This window comes from Dreissena polymorpha, chromosome 6 (genome assembly GCF_020536995.1).
Source record: "Dreissena polymorpha isolate Duluth1 chromosome 6, UMN_Dpol_1.0, whole genome shotgun sequence".
NCBI lineage: Eukaryota > Metazoa > Mollusca > Bivalvia > Myida > Dreissenidae > Dreissena > Dreissena polymorpha.
In genome coordinates, this window is record NC_068360.1 from 1,158,303 (window position 1) to 1,180,079 (window position 21,777).

General features: G+C 36.1%; 1 protein-coding gene across 9 annotated transcripts; it reads right to left on the bottom strand.

Annotated features, from left to right (window-relative positions):
• Positions 1 to 679: 679 nt before the first annotated feature.
• Positions 680 to 18,318, bottom strand: LOC127834849 (carbonic anhydrase 2-like). Of its 9 annotated transcripts, none has more exons than XM_052360923.1 (10): positions 18,266 to 18,318; positions 8,317 to 8,361; positions 7,614 to 7,656; positions 6,505 to 6,528; positions 6,014 to 6,205; positions 5,611 to 5,732; positions 3,718 to 3,810; positions 3,146 to 3,260; positions 2,266 to 2,375; positions 680 to 1,042 (listed from the first exon to the last, which is right to left on the bottom strand). In XM_052360923.1, exons 2-10 carry the CDS (start codon positions 8,335 to 8,337, stop codon positions 935 to 937), a joined length of 828 nt encoding a protein of 275 aa, XP_052216883.1. In that variant the 5' UTR covers positions 8,338 to 8,361; positions 18,266 to 18,318; the 3' UTR covers positions 680 to 934. The 9 variants fall into 9 exon arrangements, with proteins under 9 accessions (XP_052216883.1, XP_052216881.1, XP_052216880.1 ...); XM_052360921.1 differs by having other exon boundaries at positions 8,317 to 8,403; positions 18,266 to 18,308; XM_052360920.1 differs by having other exon boundaries at positions 8,317 to 8,403; positions 17,958 to 18,307.
• Between the last annotated feature and the right edge of the window lie 3,459 nt (positions 18,319 to 21,777).

Here is a 21,777-nt window from a genome sequence, read left to right on the forward strand (position 1 = left end):
TTTTTCCAATTTTAATTGATAAATATGTTTGCCAATATGTGAAAGACAGTGTGATTGGAAACAATGATACCAATTTAAGTTTACATGCTAATGACCATTGTTATGCTTATGTCTAATTCAGATTGTTTCCCTTTCTTACTGTAAAAACCTGTGTAAGAGATGTATATTCGAATAATTTAATATAATACTGATAATATAGTAAGCCAAAAATTAACTACATATCATTGTGTACTCTTCTTAAAAAATGTATTTTAATCCAAATTGCTATTAAAGTCTTAAAGATAGCTGTTGATTTGAAAAATCAATTGATGTTTATATAATTCCTTTCTAATGACATAACAGTTGAACTCATTATACAGTCGAGAACTTATGCAATGATATCATTTAGCTTCATTGAGTTTAAGATCCAGGAAATTTAAATACATTTCCTAACTTTGATATCCTGCTCTTTCTAATAAGTGTGGTATTTTGTTTTTATTACGTTGCATAGTTACACAAAAATAACTTCACCTTGCCCAAAAGAAGAAGCATACACATATGCCATATTCTCAAATAGAATTCAGAGAATCCTGTCAAATTTTGTCATAAAGTTATTAGCTCTTTATATAAATGGTGCCTGTACCTATTTAGAAAAATAAAACAACATAAAGAGTTAAAGGATAAAAACGAAACATAAACATGAATTCAACAATATCTATTCTTCATCGAACACACGTTTTTATAATACTACAAACAATACGTGTTAACAAAAAAATGCTTTCTAAAATTTACAATGACACTCAATTTGGGTAGTTAACAAACATTGTTGAACAAATAGTTGCATTGCATCACTATGAGCTTCGTTGTATAATAAGACTAATGTTGTTAAAAGATGAATAAAATATTATAATGTGTAATCTAAACGTATGTATGCGTCAAATTAATACACGTTGTTTCATTGAAAGGAGGCCCTGACGTGTCTCCCTTTAAGTGGTTGGGGAGGCCGGAAGTTGTCCTGCATGGGGTTGCCGTCTGAATCAATGAGACTCCGAAGAGCGTCCAGCTGAAAGGCAGATTAAAGTGATTAATTTCTAGAGAAAACAAAGAAACTTAAACGACTCGCTTTAATGTTGTTTTCAAACCATTGTCTTAGTTCGCAACTGTGATCAAAAGCAATGCATTGGTTTATTATAAAACAATGTGAAATATAAGTTGCAAATACCATCTGTTATTGATCCTTTAACCATTAAAGTTTTGAGGTTCAAAACGGTATTTTGAATGTTTTAGAACATGGGGGTTTATTGAAAGAAAACTTAATTTCTCAGTCAGATCGTATGATAAGATATAAATATATGTGTGCATGCGTGTGTGCATGGACCAAAACTATATCTAGTGAAAATTGGGTGATACGCTATGGAACTCGATACCGTATTGAAAATCGACTCGAACACATTTTTACTGAACTTAAATTGAATGTTCTTATGGATATGGATTTCATGTCGGGTCGCGATAATCCTGACCACGACTTTAAAGGTTCCTATGTATTTACCAGCAGCGCTTATCTAGCAAACACACACCATTTAATGAGAATGTTGCTTATTCGATTTTTTTCTAGTGCTTCACTCCATATCATGCATGATTACCGTATGCTCAAACACAGTATCACGCCCATTGCATAATTTTAAATCAGATTACGTCGAGATCTTAAGATGTTAATCAGCAATATACGACCGCGCTTATGTGGATTAACCGCTATACGTGAACAATTGCATGGTCTGTGTGTCCTTATAAGGAACAAATGTTTAATAAAACAAAATGCAAAACTGATAACAGTATCGCACAAACTATCGACAGTCATCAGTATGCTTGAAACGTTCCTTAATACTTAATATAATTATGTAGATATTTCAAATCATTCCGTAATAAGTATTGTTTAACGTGATGTAGATCACCGGCAAAGGCAGCGCAATACACATGTTTATTCAGTGGAAGTCCATACCGCACGTTTGAAGTTTAAATAGCTTATTTTTTACATTTGCTTATATTCGAATTGATATTTAAATATTCGATTTACCATCAAATCGAATCATCGAATAGTTTCGCCAATCGTAAAAGCTTTAGATGTGTATTTGTTTCGAAGTTTTGAAGGTCCTTTGGCACCTGAGTCTGCATAATGTGCGGAGCCGGAGTGTCACAGCGAGTCTACATAATTAACTTACTAGACTCACTAAAGTTGGAACCAAATTTAAAAGTATTCCTTCAAATACAGCTATAGATCATTCATACCTGATTGGAAGAGAACGCCACGGCTTCTTTGAAGACAATCCACTGGACACTTTCATAGAGGGGCGGTGTTGTGAGAGAGCCCTCGTACGTCCAGTAGTCGTCGATGTTGGCTGTAATATCGACGTTACGTAACATGTGAGATATAACATCATTTTACAGTAACTGACTTACACCGCACCTATGATTCTTCCGATATTAGTTGTGTACGAATTACATCAATGTTCATTCTTCCAGAAATAGGAGTTTATATATGATGTTAAACACAAATACGATTGAAATAATAATACGAATAAGAAGAACAGATATATGATCACTACAAGATTAAAAGGGCAAGGAATCGGAGCAAGAAGAGAAAAAAAGATCAACAAGACACAGATAAAGGCGATAAGGATTCAAATTAAAAATATTTCTTAGAGATGGAAGATAAGAAAGAGAAGACAGATATTCGGAATTAATAAACAGAACTTACAAAAAACGGGAATAAGTTAAGAACGGTAAGATGAGCCTCGTATTGGGAGAACTGGACTTGCTACATGCGCGTAAGGTGTCGTTCCAGATGAGCCCGTGCAGTTCGCACAGGCTAATCGGGGACGACACTTTCCGTCTACACTGACTTTTCTGTAAGAAGAGACTTTTTTAAACGAAAAATGAAATAAGAGCTGAGTTGTCGTCCTTGATAAGCTTGTGCAGACTAATATGGGACGAAACTTCGCGCATGTAGGCATAAAGCCAGGTTTTCTTAGAACCCGGTTCATATATAGATAGGGTGAGGTAATGATGTAGTCTAACGTAAAGGAATATGTGAAAGGGAAGGGAAAAGATAAAGGAAACACAAAACATTCCAATGTGAATACGCCTGGTGCGAATGTCGTGTGCTCACCTGGCAACAGGTCGATAGGGTCGAGGGAGCTGGGGATGGTCACCATGCTACCGGGTTGAATCAAACCGTATACGTTGTCCGACACGACGGAGAAGAAGGGATGCTCCTCGCCAGACTGAAATGTTTGTGGAGAAAGCGTCAATGAACACCGGCACGCTTTGGAAAATGCTTGAATTTTCACAACTGCATGTAACGAAAATGACAATATAATTTAAGCGATACGTTTTTTTAGTATTATTAAACCACTTCAATTAATAAATTCAAAAGAAAAACAAGCATAACGCGCATGTTGTTCATGTGTGACCCGGTTTATTAAATTAGTTTTAATATTCTTGAATGAGATATATTACCACTTTCAACATTTTTTAAGAGTTGAATGAGATATATTACCACTCTCAACATTTTTTAAGAGACATTGAACATTCCTAACAAAGTGTGTTTTTTTCACAAATGTGGGTTTCATGAGCAAGATTCCTATTATTATCAAAGATATTCTTGCAGACTCAATATAAAGATAAAAACGCGCTTTAATTTCCGACCACCACACCGGCTAGTCGGGCGCTTCCTGCCACCTGGATCATAATGCCGAGAACGGCGAGTCCGTCGCTCATGTTCGCAGCCTCCGCGAAGCTGTCATACTTAGTGTTCCAGTGGACGAGGTGAAGCTGCAATGGAGAACCGGGGAATGGACGAACATATTGTGTGGTTGCATATTTTAAGGAGAGTCATGCCAATGCCACAATACCATATTTTAGCGTTCAAGTAATTTAATAAAATAATTGTGCAATATCACGCTAGGTCCGCATATAAGCTACATGCACACACAATATCAGCAGTAACCTGAAGTTATTGAGCGGAAACGAGTGTTTTTTCGTAGCGTAAACATTCCATAGACTCAATTGATCAAAAGTCTATCCTTACTATGGTATACATTTAACCTACATACTTTTCACCACAATATCTCTTACTTAAAGGCTCTATATAGGTGAAGATCCGTAATTATTTACCGATTTTTAAATATTTTTTCCGTATATTATATATAAAGGTTATCAAAAAACAATATGTATATGTTATTGGACATTACCAAAAAATATGAGCAATACAACTTGTATTGAGCTCAAAATACAGTGTCCTCCAAGTCAATCGTGTTTACAAACAATCAGTTTATTTACATCGCTGTTTACTCGGGAAAGTGAAAGTGACTCAGGTCACTAAAAATATATCGTTGATTTTCATTGTTTTCCGGTATTACTCACAAAGTATGTCTCTTCTTATAATGGTCAAAACGTTTGTAGTGATCTCATTAGTTACTTTTTGCTGGTAAAAAGTTGTTTTAAATAGAATTAAAAGTGAATGTTCTTTTGGCTATTTTAGCATACGTCACCGCGTTGGGGCTACACATCACGTTAGTTGCAAAGTTGTAAACATTTCGTCCAATTATGAAACGGGTATATCTTCAATACTTCTTGACAACGTTGCACCCCAGCTGTGTTATTAGCCTTTTTTATGCAAGGGTAACTGAAATCCGGTAACAATTCGGCAAGTTTATATGCATAATAATTGGATTTGTCACCTTTATAGGGCCTTTAACTCAAGTTACTTTTCAGAAACCGTTCTTCTATTTAAAGTAACAGTTATCTTAGCCTTAGCCAGACCGGCCCAGCATTAACTCCCTTCATATGTCTGCATATAAGTTACCATGTACCTATACACAAAAATTCAGTGTAAATAACTCTATATAAACTTACGTTAATGAGCGGAATCATTTGTATATTTTTAGTTATAATGGCTATGACCTTTAACTTACTTACTGTTAATGTGATTTCATTAACATTTTAGACTGGAAACCACCTGTTTGCTGTTCTTCTATTATTTGTAACAGTGACCTATGACCTTGAACCAACTGACAAAATAGCTCATACAAAGACAGGTATCTAGGTTAACTTGAAATATGCAACATTTCATCAAAAAAATTCTTTACAAACTAGCATTATTGACCTGAACCCAACTGCTGGACACCGTCCGGCCGGCCGCCCGACACTACCCAATCCAACAAAATAACTGGTTAAAATATCACCCAACTTACAATAAGCTATACAAAAGAGAAAATGACAGATTATAAAAAGGTATTTAAGCCACGCAAATCATACGAGTTATTCAGCAAAATAATTGTTAGTTAGTTTGAGTATGTTAACAGTTTTATTTTGGAAAAAGCTTCAAGCCCAATCATGATTAGTTAAGAATAAAGATTCTTGACGAGATATGTCCGCGAGAATAAAATTCGATTTTAAAATTACTGATTTTATTTCTATGTCGCCCCTATGCTTATTTACATTGTCGTGTTTTCGAGTTAAAATGTATATTCATGTTATTAACGCCACGGTAAAACTACTGCATAATTTTGGAAAATGTATCCTCAGTATTCATCGCAGACTTTTTCGATAAAACCGGTTTCACATGTGTACCTCTGCGGCGAACTGCTTTCCGTCAATCGTATGCTCCGATCCCCGTGTGTCGTCTGCTCCCCAGTGCAGATGGAACTGTGCCAACTTGAATTCTTGGTTGCCAAGGGGACCACCAGTCAAATCTGGGGTAAGAAGGTAGGACAATTACAAACGCTAATAAGTTAATATCTGCATCAACATGCACATTGATTACATTATTTTATTTGTAAATATAACACTTCGTGCACGACATGTGAGAATATAACATGTGTATGTAACAAATTATATATGTACAGTTACCAAGTGCCAATCACACAAACCATAGTCCCAATTTTTATATAACACAAAAACGAAAGGAACCCACTAAAGTTGAGTGAAACATTCCCCATATAAGATGGATACGTTAACATGGCTACGTGCTTACACCCGGTCTTGGTGATCTGACACTCAATGCTGTGTCCGTTATTCTTCAGCTCAACATAGTCTTCCGGTGTGTAGGCGATGCTAAGGAAGGTGAGATCAGAGTCGTACTTCGCATTTCGCGAAACGATATTGATCGGTGATTGACGGCGGCCCTTCACGGCGATCGGATAATTATTTTGCCAGGTATGGGGCCCTGTGTTAAAAAGTAAATTGGGGCGTGAACTATTAAAAATGCACGAACTCCACGAAAAAATGCTGACAGATGAAAAGATACATTTTTTTAAGGAAGCAATTTTCGGTTACGGATCGCTTTATATGAAAATTAAACCATATGCATGTCATATGGCAATTGTATGAAAGAATATTGTGTACACACTAAAAAAATACAATCTTATAGAAGACATTTAGCATTTAAGAAATATATTAACTGTGTCTATAAGACGACTATAAACATGTATCGTTTGTTAAAGAGAAACATGTTAGACAACATACCATTTTCCTCCGTGTATCCCCAGTCTGAAATTAGAAACCATCAAAATAATAATATGGCTGTTTTAAGGTTCAATCTCGAGAAACAATAAACGGTTTTACAATGCACATTGCATGTTGACTAACGTTTACAATAATTTAAAAAGGAGGTTTGTTTGATCAGTCTAATCTTAGTCAGACATATGTATCCGACTCCTCGCAACAACGTTAAACTGCTGATAAATGAAATGTAGCGGCATGCATGTCAGAATTGAATCTAAATAACGCGTATATTATCTGATCAAGACTTAGCATATTAAATCCATGCACCATAATATCACATTAAAAAATATTTTGTAAAATATAGCAAGAAAAAACGGTCACCATTACTATTATGCGATACAATGTGATTTTTTTTTAAACAACAACACGAAACTACTACAGGAATGATTTATTTTTGTTGCGCTATACTGTCTTAAATACATATGACCTCCTTTTAAGGTAATATATTCGCCAAAATGAGCCCAGTTTGACAAATATTTTATCGGGCTTTTCTTCCAGACAATAAAGGCGTTCACCTCTTCAAATGCATCTAATTAAACACGATTGACTGACCTTGGTGAAATCCATATTCGTACGCAAATGTAGGTAACATTACTAACCTTTGAGTAAATATATCCTATGAGGACATTACGGGGCTGCGATAAATTACATATCCAATAGTAATATTACCTCTGTTGTATCGCAAGAAAACAACATACGCTATCAAATTCCTTATGTTCTGACTACAGATCCAAATACAGATAAAAATACTTTAAAGCACATCCTAAACAATATATATATATACATATATATATATATATATATATATATATATATATATATATATATATATATATATATATATATATTAGCGCTGCTTTAGAAATAAAAGCAATTGGTTTAATTGGCATAAAGTTCACATATTTTGTTGTTGTTGTTGTATTATTGTATTTATCAATTTGTGTACTACTGTTTACTGTTACTAAATATAACTAATATTTATAATCCTAAGTACACCTTAAAGAAGTATTTTGATTTTATTTAAAAAAATTGAACATGATGACGAAGATTATAATTATATTTATAATTACCAGACGCCCAAACTCTGCCGGAAACAAGCATATGCACTAAAATCTGAAAAAAGAGATACATTATTTTTTTAACAAACTGTCTCTAAGAAAACGCATCGCAAAAATGGCACGCGTAGTAGTAGTTGTAGTAGTAGTACAAGTAGTAGTAGTAGTAGTACAAGTAGTAGTAGTAGTAGTAGTAGTAGTAGTAGTAGTAGTAGTAGTAGTAGTAGTAGTAGAAGTAGTAGTAGTAGTAGTAGTACTAGTAGAAGTAGTAGTAGAAGTAGTAGTAGTAGTAGTAGTAGTAGTAGTAGTAGTAGTAGTAGTAGTAGTATAGTAGTAGTAGTAGTAGTAGTAGAAGTAGTAGTAGTAGTAGTACTAGTAGAAGTAGTAGTAGTAGTAGTAGTAGTGGTAGTAGTAGTAGTAGTAGTAGAAGTAGTAGTAGTTGTACTAGAAGTAGTAGTAGTAGTAGTAGTAGTAGTAGTAGTAGCAGTAGTAGTAGTAGTAGCAGTAGTAGTAGTAGTAGTAGTAGTAGTAGTAGTAGTAGTAGTAGTAGTAGTAGTAGTAGTAGTAGTAGTAGTAGTAGAAGTAGTAGTAGTAGTAGTAGTAGTAGTAGTAGTAGTAGTAGTAGTAGTTGTTGTTGTTGTTGTTGTAGTAGTAGAAGAAGCAGTAGAAGTAGTAGTAGAAGTAGTAGTAGTTACCAGGTGTATTTAAAATTACTTACCAGGTACGTTGACAACTTCATTCCCAATTGTTCGTTGACTTGTGGCTTAAACATAAATGTTCTCCACATTTATACTATCCCTCGGCTCTGAAGTAATACATTCACATACAGTACTACGGAATACAGTTAGGGTCATCGTGGTTACACATTAAAATCCAGAGGGCGACATAGAGAATAACAGGTTACTGTTCCATCGTTTTGTAATATATCTGGCGAGGCTTAGAATAATATAACGGCAAGGCTTGCCAAGCCGTTATTTTATTCGTGCCGAGCCTGATATATTACAATACGATGGGACAGTAACCTGTTTTTCTGTTAATCATACCACAATTTTCTAAAAATCTGCAAACCAATCCATTTTTTATATTTAAAATGTACGGATCCCCGCTGATTTTGCTGATCCGTCTTTTACACGTTGACATACATGTAGCAACGGCGTTCGAAAAGACGACACGGATAATCGCTTATTTTAAACATCGTTTAGAGATTAAAAATTTTTTGCACTACGAACGGGAAGAGTACACCCCATTTAATTATACACGTCTTGAATTGTAGATCAGGAATGGACTGCAGCGACAAATTTAATCGAAGAACACACTTCACCGAATAGTTTGGAGACGCCATTTTGAGATGTGTATTGAAATTGACATTTTGATGATGGTGTCAATATTGACATAAGCGTGTTAAATCGTTTGTTTAAATAGTAAAGGATTAGCATACAGTAATCATTTATCTTGACTTTCTGTGCAAAACTTGCGAGTGCAATGACTATATCGATATTTAAGATGTATTGTCCCATTGATGACGTCATTAAATTCTGTAGTTCGGGCGGTGGTGATTTAAAAAAATGTTTTTGTGATTTATGAATTTAAACTAGAATAATATATGTACGTTCTTGGTATCAAATTGTTTGTTTTGTTGAACCTGATTCATGTTACTAGAAATTGTTGACTTTATTGCAAATCCCACGTTACTCCAAACATTGACTGATATAAGAACTTCCTGTTGACCATGATATAAAAAATATATCAGGCAACGTTATATCAGGCAGATATCAATGCGGTGGTATGATAAAATGCGATTGTGCGATAGTACGATGGCGACAATGCGACAAAGCGACAGTACGATGACGACAATACGACAGTTCGACAATACGATGGCGACAATGCGATAGTACGATGGCGACAATGCGATAGTACGATGGCGACAATGCGATACTACGCTTGCGAATGCGATAGTCGCCATCGTACTATCGCGTTATCGTACTGTCGTCATCGCATTATCGCACTGTTGCCATCGTACTATCGCACTGTCGCCATCGTATTGTCGCACTGTCGCATTGTCGTCATCGTACTGTCGCATTGTCGTGTATCGCCTTCCGGTACACATGCCTACATCGTATTTTTTCCTAGATGGAACCACTTTTAAAAATACTTTACAGTTCGGCATACCTTACATCAATACCCATTCTATAACTTAAGAAGAATTTGATTTCATTATATCTGTAACCTCTTTCAAAGTACATCTTTATAGTCATCTATTTTGTTTCTGCAATAAGAATAGTTTGTGTACCGGAAGGCGATAGTCGACAATTCGATAGTACGATGGCGAATATGCGACATGCGATAGTGCGATAATACGATGACGACATTGCGATAATACGATGGCGACAATATGACAGTACGATGATGACAATGCGACTGTGCGACAATACGATGGCGACAGTGCGAAAGTACGATGGCGACAATTCAATAATACGATGACGACAGTTCGACTATCGCATTGTCGACATCGTTCTAGAGCATTGTCGCCATCGTACTATTGCATTGTCCCCATCGTACTATCGCGTTGTCGCCATCGTACTAACGCACTATCGCATTGTCGCCCTCTGGATTTTAATGTGTAACCACGATGGCACTAACGGTATTCCGTACATACAGTAAAGTGCAATAGGTGTATTAGTAAAAGTTCTGTGTCGATATTTCTGAATAAATTATCGCTTGATTAAACGATAATTGTCGTACATTATATGCACACATTACTTGTACCTGCAAAGACCGCCTAGGGCCTGAAAAAACTGTTTTGCCACAGATTTGTTACATGTGATACTATGTTGGTCGGAAACACGTGTTTTGCTAGCTTCACATCACGGTTCATAATTATACATTGTTTGACAAAAAATGTCAAATATATAAATATTTATGAACATATTATATAACGTAAGGATTCAATTTTATTGAGATTTTCGACTTTTGTTTAAATAGCTTACTATTTTCGCCATTGATGTTCATGCGTAGAAAGCAATGGTGTTTACAAAGCCAGCCACTGACACAGAAGGGTCTTTCCAGAAACGCACGACGCGATGATATGCGTACTTTCGCCAACTTTATAATATGCATCGATTTCTTATTATTTACTGTTCAAGTGCAATGACACAAAATTTAAAAACTACCAAGTTAGATTTAACAAGTTGATTATATGTAACAACATGTAATTAAACTATCGTTTTACACGACATTGGTGGCTATATAAGTGTATCATGGCGGTTGTTTTAAAATATTATCAATGGAAGCATTTGTCTGTCTTAAAAATCATATTCTATCTGGTCGTATCTCATTGTAAAACCAATTCTCAACTTCATTGCAAATTCAAATGTTTCAGCATTGAAATAGAGATCCCAGATGACGCTCAGCTCATTAGTAACATTAACTGATGTATCTAATGATATGGTTTCCCAATGTACTGACTGATGTTGTTTTTCAAATCGAACGATGGTTTAAATTTGCATAGTCATAAAATATCATCGTGCTTGAATATGGCTGCAAAATGTTTGAACATATCAATAAAAAATAGCATGAGTAAGAAACAGTGGAAGATCTTACGTACACATATGTAAACAGGATTAAAACGTGTTATTACTTACTTTAGTTATTGATGAAATTCCAAAAAAAACAAAACTCTTTTTCATATATATATATATATATATATATGCCCAGTTTTCTCAGAACGCGACTCAATTAGGCTAGCGCATCTTCACTTGTATTATGTTTAAAACATGCTGATGGTGCGTTAGATATTGCCTAAAAATATGGAAGAAATGACAGATAGAGTGCCTCAAAATATGGAAGAAATGACAGATAGAGTGCCTCAAAATATGGAAGAAATGACAGATAGAGTGCCTCAAAATATGGAAGAAATGACAGATAGCCTCCAAACCGGGTTTTCTGGAGATTCTGGAGATTATTATAAGAAATAGAATAGAAATAAAGAAAGCGTTAGGCAAAGAAGGATGTGTACTTTCGACTTAAATATAGTCCGCCTCATTCTCATTAGAACTACTTCGTGCTTCCGACGCTGCCCGAAGCCAATGTCGCGTTCGCTCGTATATGTTCGGATATCGTCACGTAAAATTCGAATGGAATATATTGTCACAGAACAAATAAAAACGAGCATTTTGTATCTCGTTAAATCTACATTACCATACCACATCTAGCTTTGAAACTTTGGCTTTTGCTATAAGGAACACTGATTTGTATATTTTATCTTTATTGTACGAACAATTTTACGAAATATTGGTTGATTTTGAGTGTTTTGGGGGGCTTTAAATTCCATGAAGAAATAATATAGTTATTGGAAAATCTGTACCATGTGTGAAAAGGCTTACTCGCAATTAACTCTTATCATGTTTCCGTTAAACGCTGATACATATCACAGAGTCACTGACTTTAAACATCTATATGTATTAACGTTTTATCCACTTCTATCTAAAAAGCTGTCATAAATATCGATGTTTTCAATCATGATTCACTTGTTTTCTACGTGCGACATCATGTCCATTGGACTCAACCGGGCGTACACGCTGAAATCGTGCGTGATATCGTCAGATAACGGATGGCCGCGAGATAAAACAAGGGTTCCCATAGTATTTATAGGAGAGGTATTTTGTTTCGCTGTTCGTGAACAGAAATCGGTTATCAACATTCTACCCTGTAATTTGCTGTCGGCTTATCGCGGTACACAATTCCGCAATAAAATCGCATACCTTTCCGGGTCGTCACATAATGCAGCCTCAGGTGCGGAAGGACCTCATTAACGTCCAAATACACACTTGGTCAAAATGCAAATAATATATTGTCCCATAGGCACATTTCCACTAGTACGTGTACGTGCTTACATATAGTATTTGGAGACACTATATCAGCTCTTCATTATTGTGTCGCAGTGACTCTTGTGTAGCTGTTGTTGAGTCATTCCAGCAAATATACACGACGACGTTCACATTGCACGATGAAACATCAATATTGAACCGAAAAGAGTCTTCACGTCAACGGCATTATCATTTACACAATGATCATTATCATTGTCTGACATTAGTTTGTATTCAGTTGACGTATATGCCAGATGGGCCGGTTGTTAACATGTACAATGTTCACATGTCACTATAATAAACAGTTTACTTACTTACTTTCTTACTTACCAGATTTAACATTCAACCATAACACTATTGTTATGCAGGAACCCTATATCAATTTGGAAAACATGTATATATAGGATCTGGCATGAGTTGTCATGTCATACCATATTTTATTAAACGAGTTCAGGAATGTTGTTAGTAAGCGAGCATTTGGCGAGCTTACTAACGAATTCCTGGACGAGTTTAATAAAATATGGTATGACATGACAACGATTGTCAGATCTTTTTTATCACATGCTTTTAAATGCGCAAATTAAATAATTTTTTACGCAAACATAAAACCCCGAAAGTTGTTTACATTTCGTGACGTCATTTGACGTTGCAACGTCATTTCAGCAAAATAACAAAATGCGATTGGTCAATCGAACGAAAATAAGCAAATGAAAACGCTTAAACATTATTTACACATGTGTAAGATAAAAAAATATGTAATGGATATATTACATGGGAAACAGGGTATGGCATGTGATAAATATTTATAATGTATATTAGTTATCAGATACTTTGAAAACAGCCTGTACCCGGATAAACCCTACGCAATTCGACGAACGTATAGCAGTTCAAACATGACGGCGGGAAATGACGACGGCAAAATATTGCTTTTAATTAATGCTTATGTTACTTTATCGTTGACTTTAACGTTATTATCATAAAACAATAGACCCATCGTTTGCGTATCTTTTATGTAATCATAAAACAATTCCGCGAATATCGTTTCCAGGATTGCGGCGGAAAGACGGCTTAACCTTTTATTTTAATTGTCTTACTGTATATGTGTTTTGTAGTAATATCTGTAGCAATGGGTCGTATAAGTATTTGTTTCAACTTATATGGCGTCGTTACATTGCGTAAACATTGTGTTGTAACATAAAATAACTAGGAACATTATCAGATATTAAAGTGATATTATGGGCATTTTTAAATGTTGTATTGAGTTGAAAACAATTCACAGGTCAAAAGAAATTGTTAAAATGTGGTGACTGACTAATTATCTTCAACTTATCTTGCTACCAGTTGTTTATAAAAAATATATATTATGTTCGATATTTTAAATGACTGGAAAGTCCTCTAAGCCGAAATGATCCGTACAACAAAATGGTGCCTTTTGTGTCGTATGAACTAATCTGCACTAAAACTAAATTTAGATTCACATCGTAAATCGAATTAGTTCTGTCGTCAGTTGTCAAAACGAAAGTACGGTTGATATTCAGATGCATTATTTTTCTCTTTCCGGGATATTGTTTTAGTATGTTGATGCTGCATTAACAAATATAAGTGTATATGAAGTTAAAACACCAAAAATAGACAACGGTTGCGATAGACACCTGTAAACTGTTAGATCTCCATAAGATCAGTTTAAGATATAATAATTTATTTGTAAAAAAAACAACAACAATTTAACACATTCTTAAGAGTCTTAAGTGACCATATAATTTCGCTGTTTGTCAGCATATATATACTATTAGAAAGGCTCATTTATAGTTTGTTTTATCACACTTCTTATTCAAACAAATGACATTCAAAGTGAATGCTATGAGAACATGGAAATCTAAGTACCGATCGAGATAATGGTTGATAAAACCCGAACGCAATGACTAATTGAAACGGAAGATCTGACAAAAGCTAAAAAAGTGATACCGACTTATAAAGATCTTTATTTGGGCTGAAAACAAATATGGATAATTACACGATTTTCTTTGTACTGTAAATACAATAGTGTAGCTTATTTTTTCGTCAATGAATGGCAATTTATTTTAGTTAAAATACGGTTTTTAATCATTAATTAATAACTGCAACGAGTTGAATAAGGAGCTTTCTGAGTAACCATACTGATGTAAAATCTATATGAAAATTAAGATTACTTCAATGATATAAATGTCACTTAATGCAACCAGTAAAATAATTATCATCCCATATACCAAACGGCATATGATTTCCAAACGAATGCTACAATAGGAAGATAGATGCTCTAGCCGACGTAAACCAGCGTTTTCTTTATTTCGATGAATGTCATGCTGTGTAATACCTATTAATATCTTAAACACGCACACAAAATGCAAGACATTTATTATAAAATTTACAACTTTTGGATTGCGTTAGGTATTTATCCATATTTGGTTCGTGTTTAGTCGTCGCTGTTTTCGACTTGTGTTAGGTTTGCAAACCACTACACAATATAATCAGTATTTAATGGTTATAAACATTAATATAAGACTTTCACACGTTTAAATTTGTGAAGATGTTGATTATTCTAATGAATTTTACCATTAAGGAACAGCGGTATGTTAAGTGACTGTGAGTTAAAACGTCATACAACACTTCATACAACAGGACATTATAGCTATAAAATGTGTTATGATAATACTCATAATAAGTATGATGGAACCCATTAAAAAAATGCATACTTCGACCAAGTGTCCGCTATTATGGAACTTTGTTCGCGTCTTGGAACTGCGTAAGGCTTATGCGGGTACAGGTCATGAATACTTGTGAAATAATACTGATATGTATTGCCATATTAGTTTTCAAGTTGAACTATTTTGAATTCCAATAATCAGCCTATAAAACTTATCGTTGCTAAATTAAAAGTAACAAAATGACGTCGCGAGTAGGCCTTGATATGTATCTGGCGGAATAAGATAAACCTGATCTATAATCAACACTTATCTATTATTCTATGTATCCCACTTTTTATTCAGTAAACCTTTTATTTAAACAAAATTAGTTTAACTGGATGATTTCGCTGGATTTATGACGTCATTTCGTGTCGTGGTTTAATGCAGAAATTTAATCAGCGGGGCTTTAATCAACCGAATTTGCTGTAAAAGTGGAATAAAATAGAATCCATAATTTAAAAAAGACAACTTGTTTCAAATTTACGCGCACTTACTTATTTTGTCAACCGGATCTAAACAATACCGTCCCGAACGAACGATTACTTTTGTTCGCCCTGAGGTACAAAAATACCAAATATGATCGATTATCTAGCTTCTTTTGCAAACTGTTACCTTATAAAGTAGTGACCGTACAAACTATAAACTAGTTGATCTCCTGCTGTCGATCATGTGAACGTGATCAACCGTCAGTACGTATTCCTACGCGCCGATTAACATATTCTAGTATTTGACCTTTGAAATGTATTGTCTTTTATTGGGGAGGCGGAAAACTACAACGGGCGAGGCATGGTCAGGGGTGATAACCCCAAAAAAGGGTTAGGGTAAGGGTTAGGATTAGGGGTCGGGTTAGGGTTAGGGTTGGGTTTAGGCTAACCCAAACCCTAACCCGACCCCTAACACTAACACAAACCCTAACCCTAACCCTCTAACCCCCCTTGCGCAATACCATACCATGCCTCGCCCGTTGTAGTTTTCCGCCTCCCCTTTTATTGAGACGCATCATGATTGTTATCGTTAAGATAATACATCTTCCTATTTTGTTTCTTCTTTAAAATATATTACAGAACCAGCTTTCCGTATTTTTATTTCTTTCACTGGATTACTCAATTCATGACGCATCTCGTGTGACGTCATTTCCATGACATACTATTTTAATCTATGGATTTTAGGGACAGCAGTTTTCCAAGTAACTATATCGAATATTTTTTAAGCATGAAATGAATCCGAAACGTATTTCGGATTGTATGTTTATCATACATAATTGTTAAAGGGGCCGTCCAACAGATTTTGGCATGTATTGAAACTTGTCATTAAATGCTTTATATTGATAAATTTAAACATTTTAACTTAAAATATCCAATAAAAAAAAAACACAAGAATACAATTTAAAAAAAGGAAAAAGAAGAAACCCTCAGCAGGGCTCGAACCACTGACCCCTGGAGTAAAAAGTCTCCCGCCTGTTCACTCGACCATCCTTGCTCATGCTTAGATATTATGTATTTTTTACCTAAATAAGCAATCCTCGTAGTATCCAAAAATAAAACGACAAGAACAGAACTTTCGAAATTCATCAATCGTTTCGCGTCGCACGACGCTTTACAATTTTCAGGTTTTCAAATCATCAAAAGATGCATATAGTAAATATTTACGAGCATGGTAAATGGTCAGTATTACTATTTCCTTAAAAATATAATAACTAAAACGAAAATTTGCGAATCTGAAACAACTTTTTTTTAATGTTGTCAATTTACCAAAACGTTAAATCTGTTGGACGGCCCCTTTAAATTAGGAATAAAATAAATCTCTCCGACAGGATTACGATTTCGTAAGTCATGTTTTAGGTCATCGTCGGATACCCCCGGTCTATTCATAACGTTTCTCTCCATTCCTAAATGTATGAGCGGAGCGTAATCAGCAGCCGTGGGTATCCGACGATGGTTTTAGGTCAGAGCAGAGCATTCGATATAAACATCATAAATGCTATCATAAAATAGTGTGGTTTAAAATTCATTTCGATAAAGGGATGGAAAAACATAAAATGGAAGTGCGTATCGTTTTAACTTTATGGTTATCAGCATTGGTTTGAAGTTGTCATTGAGATAAATATAATTGAGTTTTTGTTTTGCTTTTTTTCCCATTTCTAACAATAAAAATATCACATTCTCGATTTGTTTTCATTTTTTTCTCATAATTTCAAGCTGAAAGTATTTAAAGGGAACAGTTAAATGTGGAACGGTGTTTACGTGAGACACTTGGAAGTTATTCGATCGTCAAGAATGTTGTGTGCATGTAGGAGGCCCGACCAGAACATTATTATTTTGTAATGTAAAAATACTCAGTTATCATTATTTTTTGTCTTTCATGAAATATCTTAACAGCATAATTTAAAATATAGCAAGATTAATCAAATACAATAAAGTTTTACATATGTTCTTTTCTAAGCTTCACCAGATAAACTTTCTTAATCTCGGCTCCAACCATGTATTCTCTATATCAGCTCTACTGAATCGCCCAATCGGATCGGGCGACTTCAACGGAACAAAATTTCGTCCGCGATCATTTTTATCCAAATGAGATCAATTAAATTAAGACATAAATCAACGAAAGAATGGAAAATATTGAAAAGTAAACGTAGCCCATAATTGGGATCATACAAATGCAACTGAAACTGTACTTTGGATTAGATAGACATGATTGTTGACACTATTTGAGCTTTAACAGATATCATCAACAACAAAATGTATCGATAGTAAGCCTAAACGACAACTTACCTCAACGACGACGTTAGGCCTAATCCAATTTTTATAACAATAAAATAGCAACAACATGCACTTTCATTTTCTGTTCTTCCATCCTTGTATCTAAATTGATTTTTAATCAGACAATGTCTTTGGAAGGATTATATCGAATTCTAACCATTCTGACCATAAACACAAGTTACGAAATCGAATGACTGGTCAGAGCGTCTTATTATATTCGTATCGAATTTACCAATTTTGCACGACAAACACACAATTAGAAATACAAATTTGATCCGTTTGTTGCTTTAAACATATTTACGTGTTAAATAAACCACCACCTCTGAATTGTTTTCCTTCAAATCTAGTCTAGCTTAAAACTTGTGTGGTTCGTCACAGAAAATACGTCACACTAGATACGTCATAAATTGCGCATTCAATTGCATGAAGTACGGAAAGCTGTTTCTGTAATACGTTTTAGTGAAGGATCAAAAGAGGATGGTGTGAAATATAAACGATAAAACACGGCAAAGCTGGGTCGGACGTGAATAATCGGCCAAAGCCGCATAATAGCCCTCGGACTATAGGCCCTCGTGCCGTCATGTCGGCACCCATTCTTGTATAGAATGAATTCATAAACAGCACGTGAGCCCATGACATGCCTACGATCGAATCAGGTCTATCATTTCATTCCTTTGTAACGATATTTAATTCAATACCGTTCAAGTGTATTTTACAAACACAGAAAAAATATCTTTAAAAACTATTTTCGTCGTTTGATATTATTTTGATGCTCACAAAACAGGTAAATTAACGTCGAAAAAAATGCATAGTTTAAACAATATAACTAAAAGGCTTAACCAGAATTATTAATACGAAATGATAGGATCACAAAATAGTTGGGTTCATCATGCATGTATATTTAAGATTTGTGACCGAACGTATTGTATATGTTTATATTGTATATACCGTATATATAGGATCTGGCACGAGTTGTCATATCATAGATCTCTCTACCATATTTTATTAAACGAGTTCAGGAATAGTGTTAGTAAGCGAACATTTGGCTAGCTTACTTACGAATTTCCTTGACGAGTTTAATAAAATATGGTATGAAATGACAACGAGTGTAAGATCTTTTTTATCACATGCTTCGAAATGAGCAAATTAATTAAATATTTACGCAAATATAATGATAAATCCCGAATATTGTTTACATTTCGAGACGCCATATGACGTTGCAACGTCATTTCAGAAAAATAACAAAATGCGATTGGTCAATCGAACGAAAATAAGCTAATGAAAACGCTTAAAAAGTATACTAAATGTTTTAGATAAAAATATTCGTAATGGTTATATAGCATCGGAAACAGGGTATGGCATGTGATAAATGTTTTATTTATGACTTTATATAATTGTGTTTTGTTGGTTAAATAATATAATGGGTAGAGCTACAGCACTCATACTTCAAGCTTGAAAAATATAAGTAAGAAATTTAAAAAATCATAAGGCATTCTTAACCTGTCATCTCATTAAGATACGCAGCCGAAATTTTGGAGGACTGCTCTAAAATAAGCAAATGCAATATACGGAATGATTCATTTCGGTCTCCTTTCTCCAAGATTTTGCTAGGTGTTGATAAATTCCCGCAAAGGCTAATCAGAGACTTACCACAGAGACTTACGACACTTACCGCGAAACAAAAAATATCATAAACGCGGAAAATGTCCGCGCAGGCTTATCTAGAAAGACACTTTACGCACATGCATTAAACCCACTTTTTCACTGAGCAAGGCCCATAAATGTGTTGTATGGACGTCTTTTTTTTAAATCACCATCAAAAAAGGAAAACAAAACAACATAAAAACCATCACGTTTGTAATAAAGACTAGTTTGCTTTTCGTTATTACTAATCATTATATGTAAATTGAAAAATGCAACATCACTAAAGTAAGTTCTTCGAGATAAATCCTTCTAATCTATTGTTTAAATATGGGTCATTAACATGTAGCAGGTCGCCAAAAGATATCCACTGGGTTTGATTTGGAATTAAAATACAAACTAAGCATCAACTTTAATAGCAGTGTATCTGCTTAAGTATTAATAAACGTGTACATGCAACATTTAAATCATTTTACCGATTTTACTCATAATAGACAAGTGTTATTTCTGTCCTTCTTCCAAGAGGTTCTTTTCACATGTGTGTCGTTTGTTTTGTCAGCAATCCATTCTAATGGTCAAGCCCAAGTACACTATTGCCGGTAGAGCCCTGGTCAATCCCGGTTTGCTAAAGCCGGTCGACCGGCGAGAACCGGGATGATTCTTATTTTTTAACGCGGTTACACAATTTCCCGATGCCGCCCCGGTTGAAGCCGGCAAATTCTCGGTCAACCCCGGACTAGCTACGGTTTATCCCGGTGAAGCCCCGGCAGAGCCCCGGTTGTCGCCGATAATGACCCGGTGGAGCCCCGGTGAAAACCGGCAGCGTCCCGGCAGATCCTCGGTATACCGTTACTTCTACGGCACGCGCCGGGGCTTTACCGGCATCAGACCCCGGCAGAATTACGGCAACGCCCCGGTTTAACCCCGGTCGTCGCCGGTAATGCCCAGGCGGAGCCCCGGTGAATGCCGGTGGCGTTCCGGCAGAGCGCCGGTTTACCTATGCACCGTAGCTTTACCGGGGCTCCACCGGGGCAACCCCGGCGACAACCGGGGATTGCCGTAGATCTGCTGGGGTCTGTATGGGCCCCGATGGAGCTACGGTGCCGTCCTGGTTGTTGCCGGTGCCATCCCGGTTGTAGCCTGTGCCGCGCCGGTCGTTGCCGGTGGCGCGCCGGTCTTTGCCGGTCCTTCCCGGTGACTCCCGGTTCATCCCGGAGGTAGTAAACATTTGAATACTTTCCCGGTGGAGCCCCGGTTGTTCCCGGTCGTCCCCGGTTAATCCCGGTCGTCCCCAGTGGAGCCCCGGTTCATCCCGGTAGAGCCCCATTTCATTCCAGTAGAGCCCGGATCACGCATCAGGGCTCCAACGGCATCCATAGGGAGACTGGACCTCAAGAACAGTCAGTCGCCCGGTCTAATGGTCAGTCAGTTACAGAAGCCCGATCGTATGGTCTGTCAGTACCCCGTTATAATGGTCATTCAGTTGAACATTGCCATTTCTAGTTGTCATTCAATAGCCAATTGTAAGGGTCAGTCAGTCGCACGGTTTTATGGTCAGTCAGTAGTCCGGGCTAATGGTCAGTCTGTTGGCCGTTCTAATGGTCAGTCAGTTGCCTGTTCTTATCATCAGTCAATATCCCGGTCGACTGGTCAATCAGTTACCTAGTTAATGGTCAGTCGGTTGTCCGAAATTAAGGTAAGTCAGTCGCCCGTTCTTATGGTCATTCCGTTACCCAGTCTAATGGTAATTCAGTTGTCCGTTCTAATGACAAGCAAGTTGCCTGTTCTAATTATCCTTCAGTTTTTTGGTATAAGGGTCAGCAATTAAGGGTCAGTTGCCTGTTCTAATGGTCAGTCAGTCGCCCTTTCTAATGGCCAGTCACTAGCCCGTTCTAATGGTCAGTCAGTCGGCCTTTCTAATTGTCAAACAGAAGTCCGTTCTAATGGTCAGTCAGTTGCCTGTTCTAATGGTAAGTCAATCGCCTTTTCTAATGGTCAGTCAGTAGTCCGTTCTAATGGTCAGTCAGTAGCCCGTTCAAATGGTCAGTCATTCGCCCTTTATAATGGTCAGTCAGTCGCCCGTTCTAATGGTAAGTAAGTAGCCCGAACTAATGGTCAGTCAGTCGCCTTGTCTAATGGTCAGTCAGTTGCCCGTTGTAATGGTCAGTCAGTAGCCCGTTCTAATGGTTAG

Bases quoted from the DNA above. Each gene is read 5' to 3' on its own strand.
- LOC127834849 (XM_052360919.1), bottom strand. From the start codon at position 18,014: ATGTTGTTGCTATTTTATTGTTATAAAAATTGGATTAGGCCTAACGTC. The intron at 8,362-17,957 runs GTAAGTTGTCGT...TTTATGTTTAAG, and splicing joins GGCCTAACGTCGTCGTTGAG to CCACAAGTCAACGAACAATT. The intron at 6,206-6,504 runs GTATGTTGTCTA...TTTTTAACACAG, and splicing joins GGGATACACGGAGGAAAATG to GGCCCCATACCTGGCAAAAT.